Raw genomic sequence first — 12,523 nt, forward strand, 5'->3', positions numbered from 1 at the left:
CCATATGTTTCTGTTTTTCCCAACATCTTATATTCAAAGATATTAAAGAGTCAAAAGATGTAACTTCAGTAGCCTAGTGGTTGTGAGTATTTATCGCCTGGGCTGTTTTTAGCAGATGTTTCGATTGTGTGATTTCACTACAGGAGCGCTGCTTGGACATCAGTCTAGTGCTGTTTTCACAGCAGGATCACCTGACTACTTGTAGCCTAAAGGATGTAAAAAGGGAGTTTGGATGATTGTTTACTGAGGACTCGCTGCTGTGAAGCTGATTCAAAACATTTGAACCTTTTGTATGTTAAGATAAATTAACACCACCCATCATGTCATGATCATGGATCAGGTCCCTTTTCTTAAAAAATATAAGTGGAACACAAAGTGAGAGAAAAGATAAAGTTTCTCAGTGACATTTCTGATGCAAAAATTCATCGAAGATGCAAAAGTGCTGAAGAGGAAGTTTTTTTTCATGAGAACAGCTACACTCATTAAGTCAGACAGAATCAGGAGGGGGAATTCAAGGCTGGACATATGATCCTTATCCTGGACGGGAAACAACATTAAAAATATTCTTACAAGAATTGCAATATTGCAGTAAATTCTAAGATTTATAGTGCTCTGGTTAAAGAACAATGGGAGGCAGATCTTTGAATTCAAATGAAAGATGAACATTACTCTGGCCAATTTGTTAGCAAACAGCAAAATGTAAATTGTCGACAGAGTTTATTAGACACTTGAGAGAATTGGTCGCTGTAGAAGTGATCCTTCAACAAAATGTATGTGATCTGGCAGAGCACTTTATCAATAAATATGGAATTTCATTTGTCAATATTCATGGTACTCCTCAGAGACTCCTAATATTTAATTTAATTCTGTAGGAACAGACTTTTCTTGTTGTGTACAACATAAAAACATAAAAATGGGTAGATCATACTAAATGTCTTCTCGTAACTTCATTTATTCATTAATTTTTGTTTTGTATGTTTTTTTTGTTTTGTTTTTTTTTTTAATTCTAATCTTTTAATTCTGCCATTTTTCTTAAGTGCAAGTTTTAGTTTGAATGTATTTTAATACGTAAGTATCTCTTTGTTTAAATTACTGAAGATAGTTGGAACTTAAGCCATTTGTCCTTAACTTGAAAGAAAACTAACTTCTGAGAAATGTGATGAATGTGCCTGTGTTTTACAGCAAGCAGAGGTACTACACCACTTGGGAACGACCCAAAATCTGCCAGCAGATGTTATCAGACTTGTCAGGAAAATCAACAGGTAAATCTGAAACCAAGTACGCATAACACGCACAACTTCATAAAGGGCCAGGAAGCTTATTGTTAAATTTCAATTGACTTCTGTGAAAAACCATAGAGTGAGGTCTGTTTTGATAAATTTTATCATGTATTCATGTAAAATATATTTCCCACTTCCTGAAATTAACATGATGCATCTTACAGAGCTCATGACACATTTATTTATTTACATGCACCAAAACACACTCCTTTTTTATTTTATTTTTTTTTACAAAAGGCTCCAAAATCATAAAATACAAAGTCATTTTAATTTTTCTGAAAACCTAAATGAAAAGTACAAATTGTGACATGATTAAAACTGTGACGTCACTGAGCTGCAGTGGACTGTGCAGGCAACAAAGTCCTCTGTTAACACTGTACACAATGCAAAAATAAATGCAAATAAGTACAAAATATCACACTGACTGAACTCGTGGAGATCAGTCGAAACCTGTCCAGGTGGAACAAGGCATGGTACGGCTCACAGCCCCATCACAGAGGGAAACACAGCAGCACCTGTTGAAGGAAGAACAGTGCTTTCAATCCACTGAGACGGTTTCTCTCGACGCCCTTCCAGCTAAACTCGTTATCACTTCATTTACATCTAAATCAACATTAGGTCGTACTTTTTGGGCTACCTTGACCATCTCCTGTGTCCGCATCGGGGACTTTCCAGTCCAGCTGGCGACCTTTTTCATAGAGCCCCTTCAGGATCTTCCTCACTTCGTCGTTCCCACCTCCACGACTCAGCTCCAGGTACTTCCTATACAGCTGCAGAGCGGTGCGTGCATCCTCTATGCTGTCGTGGGTTTCCCCTTGGATGTTGAGGTCTGTGAACAGGAGTCGCCAAATGAAAAGGACAATCAGGAATGATTAGTCACCGTGATTCCTACAGCAACATTTCCTGCAGCACCAGTTCCCAATCAGGATATTGGAAATTAACAGGGATTAACACCTTGACACTCCCATGCAAAAACAAACACCCCTTTGAATTATTCCTAGAGATAGTCGAGGGTGTGGACAGGCCACAATACTAATTATTCAAGCCAGAGGTGAAAAAACTGAGTCAACTCAATGATCTGTTGACCAACGGATGTTTAAATGGACCATCTGTCCTCAGATTTCTGACTTGAAAATGTCAGATGATCAATTAGCAATAAAGTGTGTATAGAAAGACTCTCCGCTTGCAACAACAAGCCTCTGCAAGCTGGGGGGTGGGTGGTTACTCAGTACCGACTTCGTAGTGTACCCAAACTTTTGTATTAGTTTAATATTTTCCTATTTCTTGTGTTCATGAAATATAAAGTAACAGTGCATTAACATTTGAATAAAGGCTCATGTTAATGTTTACAACAGAAAATAAACAAAATAAACAAAATGTGGAATTTGCCCAAACCTTTGCATATAATTGTACCTGCAGCTGCACTGGATTTCTCACATCCCTGCACATGTTCAACTTTTTTCATTTTAACTGACCTAAAAAATACCAGGCGAGAAACCTCAGAGAAATCATCCTCTTGCGGGGCAAATGGAAGAGGTAGACAGTGTCGATGACTTGGTCTTTGAGAACCTTAAAAACAGCAGAGAGAAAGAAACTTGAATCATGGCTGCTCAAAGAGAAAATCTGACTGCAAACCAGGCAACAAAACAAATCTGACTTATAGCAGTTGTTAAATAACATACCAATAAATTAATGACCCGAAAGTCCTTCTGTAAGCCATGACCAACAAAACGAACTCCTGTGTCGATGAGGAAGCGCAGCTTTAGGTAGGTGGACTTCAGAGTGGTCAGATGCTTTGAAGAAATCTTTGCGTCCAGGTCTCCTGGTTTGATGCCAGAATACTGTGTCAGATAGTCGACCACCTGGACAAGCAAACAGTCAGTGAAGGTTAGGTACCAGAACAGGTGTGAAAAAGCGCTGCACTTCTTCAGGGTTAATATTAGACCTTGTAGTTTGCAACATAACTAATAAATAGACTTCTCTATCAAAGTCAGCAGAGGGTACTCTGACCAGGCTGCGTACAAACAAGAAAGAAGGGACAAGTAACCAATCATCTTGATCTGAGCACAATAAAAGAAGATGAAGAAATGTTCCTGTGATTCTTACTGTTTGTGCATCATGTAATAATTAAACTGCAAACGTAAAACAACACACTTCAGCCTCTCTGCTCGTTTGTGTCTGCTACTCATTTCACTTTCCTGAGTGGCTTGAACTGACTCCAGGTCCTTCAAATATTTTGATACTGAATGAACTTCCGATAGCTTATCCTGCTTTCTTCAGTTTTGACTCGAGTGTATTATCACGCCTGTGAGTGCATTATCAACACTAACAAAAGGACGCACTGTCTAATGACAATGAAGGTAACATGATAGAGGCAGTGATGGGAAAAGGTGTCCTCCCAGCGTAATAATCTGGTCAAGTGTATTCAGTTTCTACAAGAGCAAAAATATTCCTCTAGACGTCATATATCGTATTTTCTGCTGTTGTTCTTTCTGCATCTTGGTGTTTTCATTCTGCCGCCTTTCACCTGCTCCTGAGTAGAGATGTAGTCATCGATGAAGGGCACGCCCTCGTTGGGCCCCTGACCCCTCACACAGGTGATCCTGGCTACAGACATCTGACTGGGCTTGATGGTCGACTTGGTGCCGTCACTGCGCAGCTCTGCCTCTTCCTGCAGGCACACATTCATGAGTTAGGTTTATTTACAGTGTATTATCACATGAGGAAGATTTTATAACACACACACACACATATATATAAATATATTCTTTTTTATTTTTTTCCACTGAGCACAGTCCAACAATAAAATCTTATTTACAATGAAGCTCATGAAGCTCCAGAGGCCTCAGTATGTTTCTGTATGTGACTCATAATATCTCACCTCTCTCTATGATTAAACTTCCAAGGTGAACACACAGAATTATTGTAAATAATCTAGCTTCTAAATATGGTCGGATGACATATCATTACTCATTATGGCAGAGTGTTCCAAGTATTCCCTGACCTTTAACTTTATGACTCTGGACACGTTGTTTCCACTTGTAACCAGGTTACAGCTTCATGCAAACAAGAAAACCGGTTTCTAGAATAGGCGTAGAGGATCAGACAGACAGCGGTGTCATAACCCAGACTCACCTGATTGAGTGTGACGAACTCTGCGTCCAGCCCCACCAAGTCACCGGCCTGCGGCATCTCACTGACCATGAGGGGGATGAAAGTGGCGTGACTCTTCCTCTGTTTCCGAGCCAACGAAGCTTCTGTCAGCAGCACGCTGGCGTCTATGGGATTTTTAACTGAGACAAACGGAAAAGCGAGAGTAGCTAAATGAATGCACCAAATGCAAACCTGCAAGTAAAAAACTCAAGAGTTAATGTCCTAAAACTTACTGCGCAGGTCGTATTTGGTATGGTAGTTCCTCTTTGAATAATATAGGATGGCTGGAACTTTCCAGCTCACATCAAACTGTGCAGCTTCAGTCTTTGACAAAAGAAAAAAGACAATATTTTCACATGGCTGCAAACATAACATGTCATTACTATAATGTGAATAAGTGGTGAAATAATTACCTTGTCAATTGGCTCAATTAAGAAATCATTGAAAAGGTACCACTGCTGGTGTGTGACTCCCTGAAACAAACACATGTATCACGTTAAAGGTTAGTTTTCAAACACAGAATCGATGTGGCCCAGTGGCATGTCTCTCTCAGACTCAGAATTTTCTAATCTAAGCTTCACTCACCTCTTTCCTTTGATGGTAGGTCTCTCCCACTTTGATGTGTGCAACCAGGTTTCCACCTGTGCGAGCATCCAGGATGTGGGGAACCGTGACCACCAAGTCATAGAGAGAAGCGCCCTCCGCCTCTTCAGCAGCACTTAACTGGTGTGGAGACAATATGATGAGTCACTAACTACATGTCAAGCTCAACACCACAATGAAAAAGCAATTATTACATGGTCAGCAAGCCAAAATAAGATGAATCAGTTGGAAATGCTTTTTCCCCTCACCTCCTCTCCTTCAGGCCAGCTGCTGATCTCCAGCCCCTGACTTTTGCTGATGGACATCTTGAGAGTGAGAGGGATCCAGACGTGTCGCAGATCCTCTGCCCGAGTGTCGAAGGTGAAGCCCTCCATACTGCACAACTCCTCCCCACTGCACGAGAGTGTGTAGAGCAAATGGTGTTTAGACACATTCAACTGATTCAAATGATGTTATTTGTAGAGCTGACATAATCAATCAATAGACAGAAAATTAACTGGCAACTAAATTGCTAATTGCTTAAATCAAAAACAAAAATGCTCAAAGTATGACAGCTCCAGCATCTCAAATATAAAGATTTGCTCTTCTTCTCTCATTGTTGTCATTGTAAATCTTTGAGTTTGGGACTGTTGTTTGGATAAGAGAAGCAATGTGAAGACATCTGGGAAATTATGATGGGTATTTCCTCTTAATTGACATATTATAAACTAAACAATTCATTGATTAATTGAAAACATTGAGCGGTAATGTGATTCACATGTAACCTTATTTCTTTGATATTAAAAAAGGTCTTACTCCAAGCACCACTCGGTGGGCATTGGTGGGGGTTCCTTAGGTTTTGCAGGTTCCATCGCCTCTTTTTGCATGGCCTTGTTGAAGGCATACTGTGAAGGCAACAACAACAACAAAATAATTATACAATTCATGTGACTAGAAACATGCAATTGAATGCAAGTGAATTTGAAACTTGTCATAAAACCCAAATGAGTGCCGTTTACCTCGGCCTGAACCTTCCAGAATTCAGCCTCTTTAGCACTGTTCACCTCACAGTTTATAACCAGAACATCTGGTAGACATCGAATGTTGCGTGTTTGCACCTACAGTGGTACACAAAGACATTATCACAATGCAAAATGGATTCAAATCAGACTACAAATGTATTATCTGTTAATATGAACTGCTGATATGTCTGAATGATGGCTGTAACTCACTGTGGGCTGATACTTCTCACAGTTTTCACACCACGCCTGGGTGCTCTGCTCCAGACAGATGCTCTTCTTCAGGATCTCGGCAAAGTCAAACTCCTTTATTGTCTTTTCTGACGAGTCAAAATGACATTAATGTTGTTTAGTGTCAACAAACAGAGAGCTATTTCATCTGTCTTTGTGCAGATGCACAGCTCAGCCTACACAAGACTGTCCAAGCACACCTGGAACTCACCTTGAGAGTTCTGTTCAGGGTAATGCATGGTGAAGAGCAGCGTGAGGGAGGAGCGGACTGTCTCCTTGCCACAGCGACACAGGCTGCTGTTCTCAACTTCACATCCAAACAATTTTCCAATGGCAGACTCACCAGAGGAGCCCAGAGAACTGCAAGAAATGCATCATCAAAACAACACTAACAAATCACATTTCCCTTAAGTTAAACTTAACTTAAAGCGTTGTGCCTCAACACCTCCAGACTGTAATGGGCTTTGTTCAGGGAATTATTTGATTCTACGCTAACTGGGATATTGACATCTGTTTGTGTTTTCTGCTCTGACCTGCTGCTGGCTCCTCTGTAGGCCTGAGGGCCCTCCTGCTCCTGTGTCTCCTGGTGGAGCTGGGTGAGGATGAAGCGGTTCCAGCTTTGGATTAAACGGCCCAGTCTGGCCTTCCCTGTCTGCTCGTCTGAGTCTGCCAGGATCAGGCCCAGCGCTGATGCCTCAGGGATTGTGCGAAACGCTCGGAGGAAGTTACTGGCCTTGAGAGGAAGAAAGAGGAGAGGTGGCATTGTGAAATCTGCATATTAGACAATGTGCAGCTACAACAAGATGTGGATAAAAATTTACATTTGCATTTCCAGTGATTCATTTGGCAGACGTTTTTAACACCTCTGCTTTGCCACAGGCATCCACCCACCTACAGTTATTTAGAAAAAAAAAAAAGAAAAAAAAGAAGCTACCTGACATGGATCTCCCCGTGACAAATCCAACATGTGGAAGAGGAAGCCCAGCTCACAGGCCAAACAAAACTCCTTCTGGCACAAATGATTCTGCACTAGGCAACGGATTGGCTCCAGGAAATATAATACCTAACGTGAGAACACAAAACAGAGACAAACAAATCTGCATGAGTAAGAGAAAACTTTTAAATAACATTTCAAGAATAAATTTGACTGAACAAAGGAAGAGGAAAAGCACACTTAACCTTCCTAGTTGCTCACCTGGATCATGCAGTTACAGTAAGCATTGGGGATGTGAGGCTCCAGGCCAGCGAACAAGGTTCTGTTGTAATGTTTGAAGTCAAAGTCCTCCAGTCCAAGTTTAGAGTATTTAATTGTGACCTGATACAGCACAAAGATGTCTTCATCATACAGAGTTCAGCAATCAAAACTTATTTTTGTTGCACAGCAAAAGCAAAAAAAATGATCATAACACAAAAATCAACCAACGGTGCAATAAAATATGGTAAATCGTACCTTTCTGTACTTTTTGGGCACCATGTAGAGGTGTGGCTCTTCATCACGCCCAATTGGTGATTCAGGGACTTGGTTATAATTATCATAATCAAGCTCCACGTCTTTAATCTTATAAGGAACCTGAAACCAAAACAGAAAATTGATTTTTAATAACATGACACTGAACACAACAAAATTTGGATGTTGTCTGCATCTAAATATAGTGGAAAAGACACAATGCCAAGGCTGTTACCAAAATACACCTTGTAGAAATCTGCCCATGTACTCAATTATTTAGTGTTTCCTTCATCATGTCCCAAATGCTGAATTATGTCAAAAGCTATTTTTTTAACTGCACTTGTATGAAGTTAACTAGTCAATGAAAACTATTTACTGTATTGTATTTGAAAACATCCTCTCTTTACTATTAGTGCACAGTACTGTAAACTGTATGTTTTTACATGCCTGGTTGCGAGGGCGGGTACGAGGATTGGCTGCGTAACCAATGAACCCCACAGTTTTCATTGTGCGCAGGATTTCTGGGTCTACAGGAGGAGCTCGTCTGTTGGAGAGAACCATGTGTTTTAGATGAAAACCTTTATTAAATGGTAGCAGCGAAGACAATGGGTTAGGAAAAATGTCTGTTGGTCAATGTTTCCAACTGAGTAATCAGACTATCTATGGCAGACCACATTCAAATTTGGGCATACTTAAACTGGTATTAATGTACTTTTATTAAATCTGAGCAGCAAAATACAAATCAAATAAAAACAATTCAAGTCAGATTTTATAATCATTCCTTGTTGGTAGTAAAATGTGATTAAATTATTGGAGATGTGTCTCCGCTCTGACCGCTCAATTTGTTCCATAAATCTTTCCTAATGTGACCTATGAGTAAAGCACTGACATCACTTCAAGAGAATTATTCAACCATATCACCAGAAAGGAGAAATTAACAAGTTCCACACTGTGACAAAATATTTTTATGGTCTGAGGAGTGAGATCATACATCTGCATTTTTTATGCAGCTGCAGTTTGATATTTTGGTTTCACATTGTCAAGTTGCACCACCAGTTCTATATTTCTGCTACTGTCAACAAACCCCACTACAAGACTAAAACCAACAATGTGTTAGTCTGTCTTTGAATACTTTCCAACTTCCTTATCACGGCTGTGGCACTCTGCCCCAAGCTCACTGGTTCCCACTGAAGACGTAAATCTCTGGGCACAAATGTATAGTTTCATTTTTAACAAAGGCTGAATTATTGCCTAAATCAGCTTAACAATATGGTTTAGAGAAACCATTACTCAAGCAGAAGTAAATAGAGTATATGATGGGAACTGTGCAGGTGCATATTAAGTGCAGTGGTGATAGATTTGAGTTAAACTACAGCGTTCATGTTCAGGGTAATGAAGGGGAACATGTCACCCAGTGAAACCCTCATAACACTTACGTTAATTAAGGTCAATGGCCCAGAGGAATAAGCTATTATCAGAGATTGGCTACAAAGACAATATCACCAGACAGGTCATTTAATGTACATTTAATGTACATATTTATGTGGTTACCGTAACCACCGATAGGTTCAGCATGTCTGAAATTGCAAATGTACTTACTCCTTACTCTCCTACTGCAATGAAGCTTTAGTGTTGTCATTCACTTGTATGTCACTTTGGATTAAAGCCCCAGCTAAAGGAATCAATTAAATATAAAATGTACAGATTCGATTTGGGAAACACCAGTCATAGGTTCCTGGCCTGCTTGTTAGTGGGATGATTACTCTTATCATGTGTAACACACTGTTAATTCATAAATCAGTGTTCCGACTTTTATTTAGTATCGTCACTAACAATCATAAGCAAATCAGCTACGGGTAATATACAAGACTGTATTACCTGGGGCTGGGTGTAGCCAGGGCTGTGGGCCAGTCTGACAGCAGCGGCTCAGTGCTGGTCAGCGGCATTGGGATGAGCGAGAGGGGCAACAGGTCATGGTTCCAGTCCAGCTGAGGCAGCGTGTCCACAAGGCAAGGCAGCGCAAACTCTGTCTCCCGAGAGTAGTCATTAAATGAAACCTCCGGAGCATCAGACCACAGATGCACACACCCCCCAGAGTCCCCGAAGGCCAAGGCTTGTTTGCTGGATGAGACGTCAAAACTCATGAGCAACTGGCCCACAGTGTTGACATGAAAAATGTCCGCCACATTGGCGAGACCAGTGGGCTCACAAAACTGGCATTGACCTGGAGAAAGAAACAGGAGGTAACATTTAATCTGTGGTGGAAATGGTTCCTCAAAACGAGTATGTGTAACCTGGACAATTATTTCCAAGGAACATGTACAGGTAGATGTAAATAGAAAACCTTTCCACTGTAATCACTATTTCAGTGTGATGCTAAAATATAAATCTTGGTGTTAACATAAGACATTTACTGACCACGCTCTCCAAGTCAACAGACAGACAGACAGACAGACAGACAAAAACATTGGTATGAATGAGAACACACATTCACTGACTGGTACCTGTCTGTGAGATGATTGCCAGGCGTGACGTGTAGGTAGGAATGAAGCGCAAGAAGAGGGGGTCCACATGCACTTGAAGTGGAGTGACGGCTCGCATCATGCGGAGGTCGTACACCATGAGAAAACGGTCGCATGCCATCCCATTCAGTCCTCGGCTGGAGAACCCGCACGCGGCCAAAAGATTTCCATGAACGTCAAAGTCGGAGAGGCTTCCTGAGAACGCGTCAAACTCGTGCTCCAACTTGAAAGTACGCAAGTCCCGAAGGGTTACCTGGTTTGAACAGAGGGAGACCGTGAAAGTTGTGAAAACCAGAAAACTTTCAAATCTTTCACAAACAGATTATCAGGTTATCCTTACCTTCCCAGAAGTGTGCCCACAGAAGAAGAAACGACTGGTTTGACGCATTATTGCCACTCCTGGTACCTCAACAGTGAACTTTCAAGTATGCAACAAAAAAGTAATCAGTCAATCACTTGTTTTTAAGTGCGTTATTCTTATATTTTGTGGCAAATCAAGGTATAAGTATGTGTGGATGATTATAAATTCAAACCAAATGTCTCACCTTTTGAGTTTCTTGAACAGTATTCAAGTCAACTTCAACCACATAGTTTTGTAATCCGCCCATGAGTAACATATTGTTGTCAGTCATGAGGAGACTATGCATATCAGCTGCTTCCTCCATCCTGCACACATACATTAAAATAATCATGAACTTTAATCAATTACTTAAATGAAAAATGAAAATAATTTTACAGCTGTGGTTGTCTGCACTCAGTCTCAGACATTTGTTTAGTGACACTTACGGATAATCAAACATGACAAGGCCCCCACGGGTGTAGCATTTCAGGTTGCACTTAGAGAGAAACAGCACGCCTGTTTCCAAACTCTGAATGTGTCGAATGTCATCTGCTGCGTGCACTTGGAAAGAAGAATACCGGCCCATTGTAGGTCCAAAGAATGAGGTTACATGACCCTGGAGAGAAAAATAAAGGGAATAAACAGAAGAAAAGTATTGCTGAATTTTCATTGAACTGGTGACAACATGCATGCCTCAGAAGCAATCTATACTCCATAATAATTAGGGATCTTACTCTGTGGTTTCCCATCCAGAGCATTTCCTCCTGAAGATCAAAATGGGTTGCAGTGACTGGGATGCCAACTTCTGAAACTACACTGTGGAGCTCAGAAAACATCCCCTCCATAAGGTGCACTGGCTCGGGGACTGTCACAGCCAACCCCTCTGGATCAAGCTCCACACCCTGCAGTAGGTTGGGGTTAAGGTGGGGGTCCATGGATGGCTCCATACCCGCCTCCAGAGTACCGTGAAGGCTGGGGGGGTACTCACCCATCCCCGCGTCGAGACCGTCAAAGTTCATCATGAGTACAGCTAAATCAACCTGCAGAGGAATAGCAACTTCTGTGAATACTATTACCACCCGAACTGGGGCTAGTACCACCCTGGCGAATAAACAAATGTCATTTAATATTTCTCATTATTAGTCAAACTATCTATCAGCTCGTATCTTCAGGCATGTTTTAATGCTAGGTTTGGCTTGGCTAGCAGTAGCTAGCCCCGGAAGCCAACGTTAAAGCTAAGTGCTAGCAAATGCTCCACAGCTAAACCTACAGTGTTAATTAGTGAAATCTGTACTAAAGATACGCCAATGTTTCGTCACTTGCAGCAGCAGTGTCTTACTATGGTATGCGGGCAGCTAGTTAGATGCCGTTTACTTTAGCTAACTTAGCTAACGATAGCATCGTTTCACAGCAGACTGTTGTGGCTAAACTGGGCCACACAAACTCAAATTCTACTCAAAAATAGCCATATTCCTGAAGATTATGTGTCACTTAGTTTCAAAGACGGAGAGTCTTAACGTCGATGCAAAGTTTACACCAACCTATTCTTGAAATACGATTTACCGCACAGGAGTCCATGCTCACTTCACTCACAACAATAACACACACAGGGAAAAAACCATATAGTGGTGCGTTCAAGAGCAGCTACACTGTTTTTGGTTTACTCCGTATGATTTCTGTCTACACGATTTGATTAAATTTGCACCACTCAAGTACAATTTGAATATGAATGAATAAGTGCCTACATAGGCTACACAATTAAATGTTTTCTATTGTTTTTTCTTTTAATTATTTTGACATTTAATATATTTTACCCAAAAAAGTGTGTGATATATTATTTAGTTGCGTAGCGTGATTCAATAGCCTATATATGGAATTTGCTTGTATGGTCCTTCACAAATAGTGTTGTCTAAAGCCTCGGGTGAGCTGTGGTGAAAACTTTTCTTATA

General features: G+C 40.8%; 1 protein-coding gene across 3 annotated transcripts; it reads right to left on the reverse strand.

Moving 5' to 3' along the window:
* Positions 1-1,418: 1,418 nt before the first annotated feature.
* Positions 1,419-12,193, reverse strand: pan2 (PAN2 poly(A) specific ribonuclease subunit). Of its 3 annotated transcripts, none has more exons than XM_022763402.1 (26): positions 12,116-12,193; positions 11,309-11,614; positions 11,021-11,190; positions 10,780-10,900; positions 10,575-10,652; positions 10,217-10,487; positions 9,591-9,936; positions 8,160-8,256; positions 7,716-7,835; positions 7,461-7,580; positions 7,200-7,328; positions 6,799-6,998; positions 6,477-6,625; positions 6,248-6,354; positions 6,035-6,133; positions 5,832-5,920; positions 5,285-5,429; positions 5,019-5,156; positions 4,847-4,906; positions 4,667-4,757; positions 4,416-4,573; positions 3,808-3,951; positions 2,963-3,142; positions 2,756-2,849; positions 1,918-2,109; positions 1,419-1,795 (listed from the first exon to the last, which is right to left on the reverse strand). In XM_022763402.1, the coding sequence occupies exons 2-26, from the start codon at positions 11,594-11,596 to the stop codon at positions 1,761-1,763; spliced, it is 3,621 nt and encodes a 1,206-aa protein (XP_022619123.1). In that variant the 5' UTR covers positions 11,597-11,614; positions 12,116-12,193; the 3' UTR covers positions 1,419-1,760. The 3 variants fall into 3 exon arrangements, with proteins under 3 accessions (XP_022619123.1, XP_022619121.1, XP_022619122.1); XM_022763401.1 differs by having other exon boundaries at positions 1,761-1,795; positions 1,906-2,109; XM_022763400.1 differs by lacking the exon at positions 12,116-12,193 and having other exon boundaries at positions 1,906-2,109; positions 11,309-11,596.
* Between the last annotated feature and the right edge of the window lie 330 nt (positions 12,194-12,523).

This window comes from Seriola dumerili, unplaced genomic scaffold (assembly GCF_002260705.1).
Source record: "Seriola dumerili isolate Sdu_G_001 unplaced genomic scaffold, Sdu_1.0 BDQW01000468.1, whole genome shotgun sequence".
In the NCBI taxonomy this organism is placed as follows: Eukaryota; Metazoa; Chordata; class Actinopteri; order Carangiformes; family Carangidae; genus Seriola; species Seriola dumerili.

What these genes read in the sequence shown, in the direction of transcription:
- pan2 (XM_022763400.1), bottom strand. Translation starts at nt 11,596, where the DNA reads ATGATGAACTTTGACGGTCTCGACGCGGGGATGGGTGAGTACCCCCCC. An exon ending in TCTGGATGGGAAACCACAGA is followed by an intron (nt 11,191 to 11,308) that starts GTAAGATCCCTA and finishes TTTTCTCTCCAG; the next exon opens with GGTCATGTAACCTCATTCTT. An exon ending in TGCCCAAAAAGTACAGAAAG is followed by an intron (nt 7,581 to 7,715) that starts GTACGATTTACC and finishes GTGCTGTATCAG; the next exon opens with GTCACAATTAAATACTCTAA.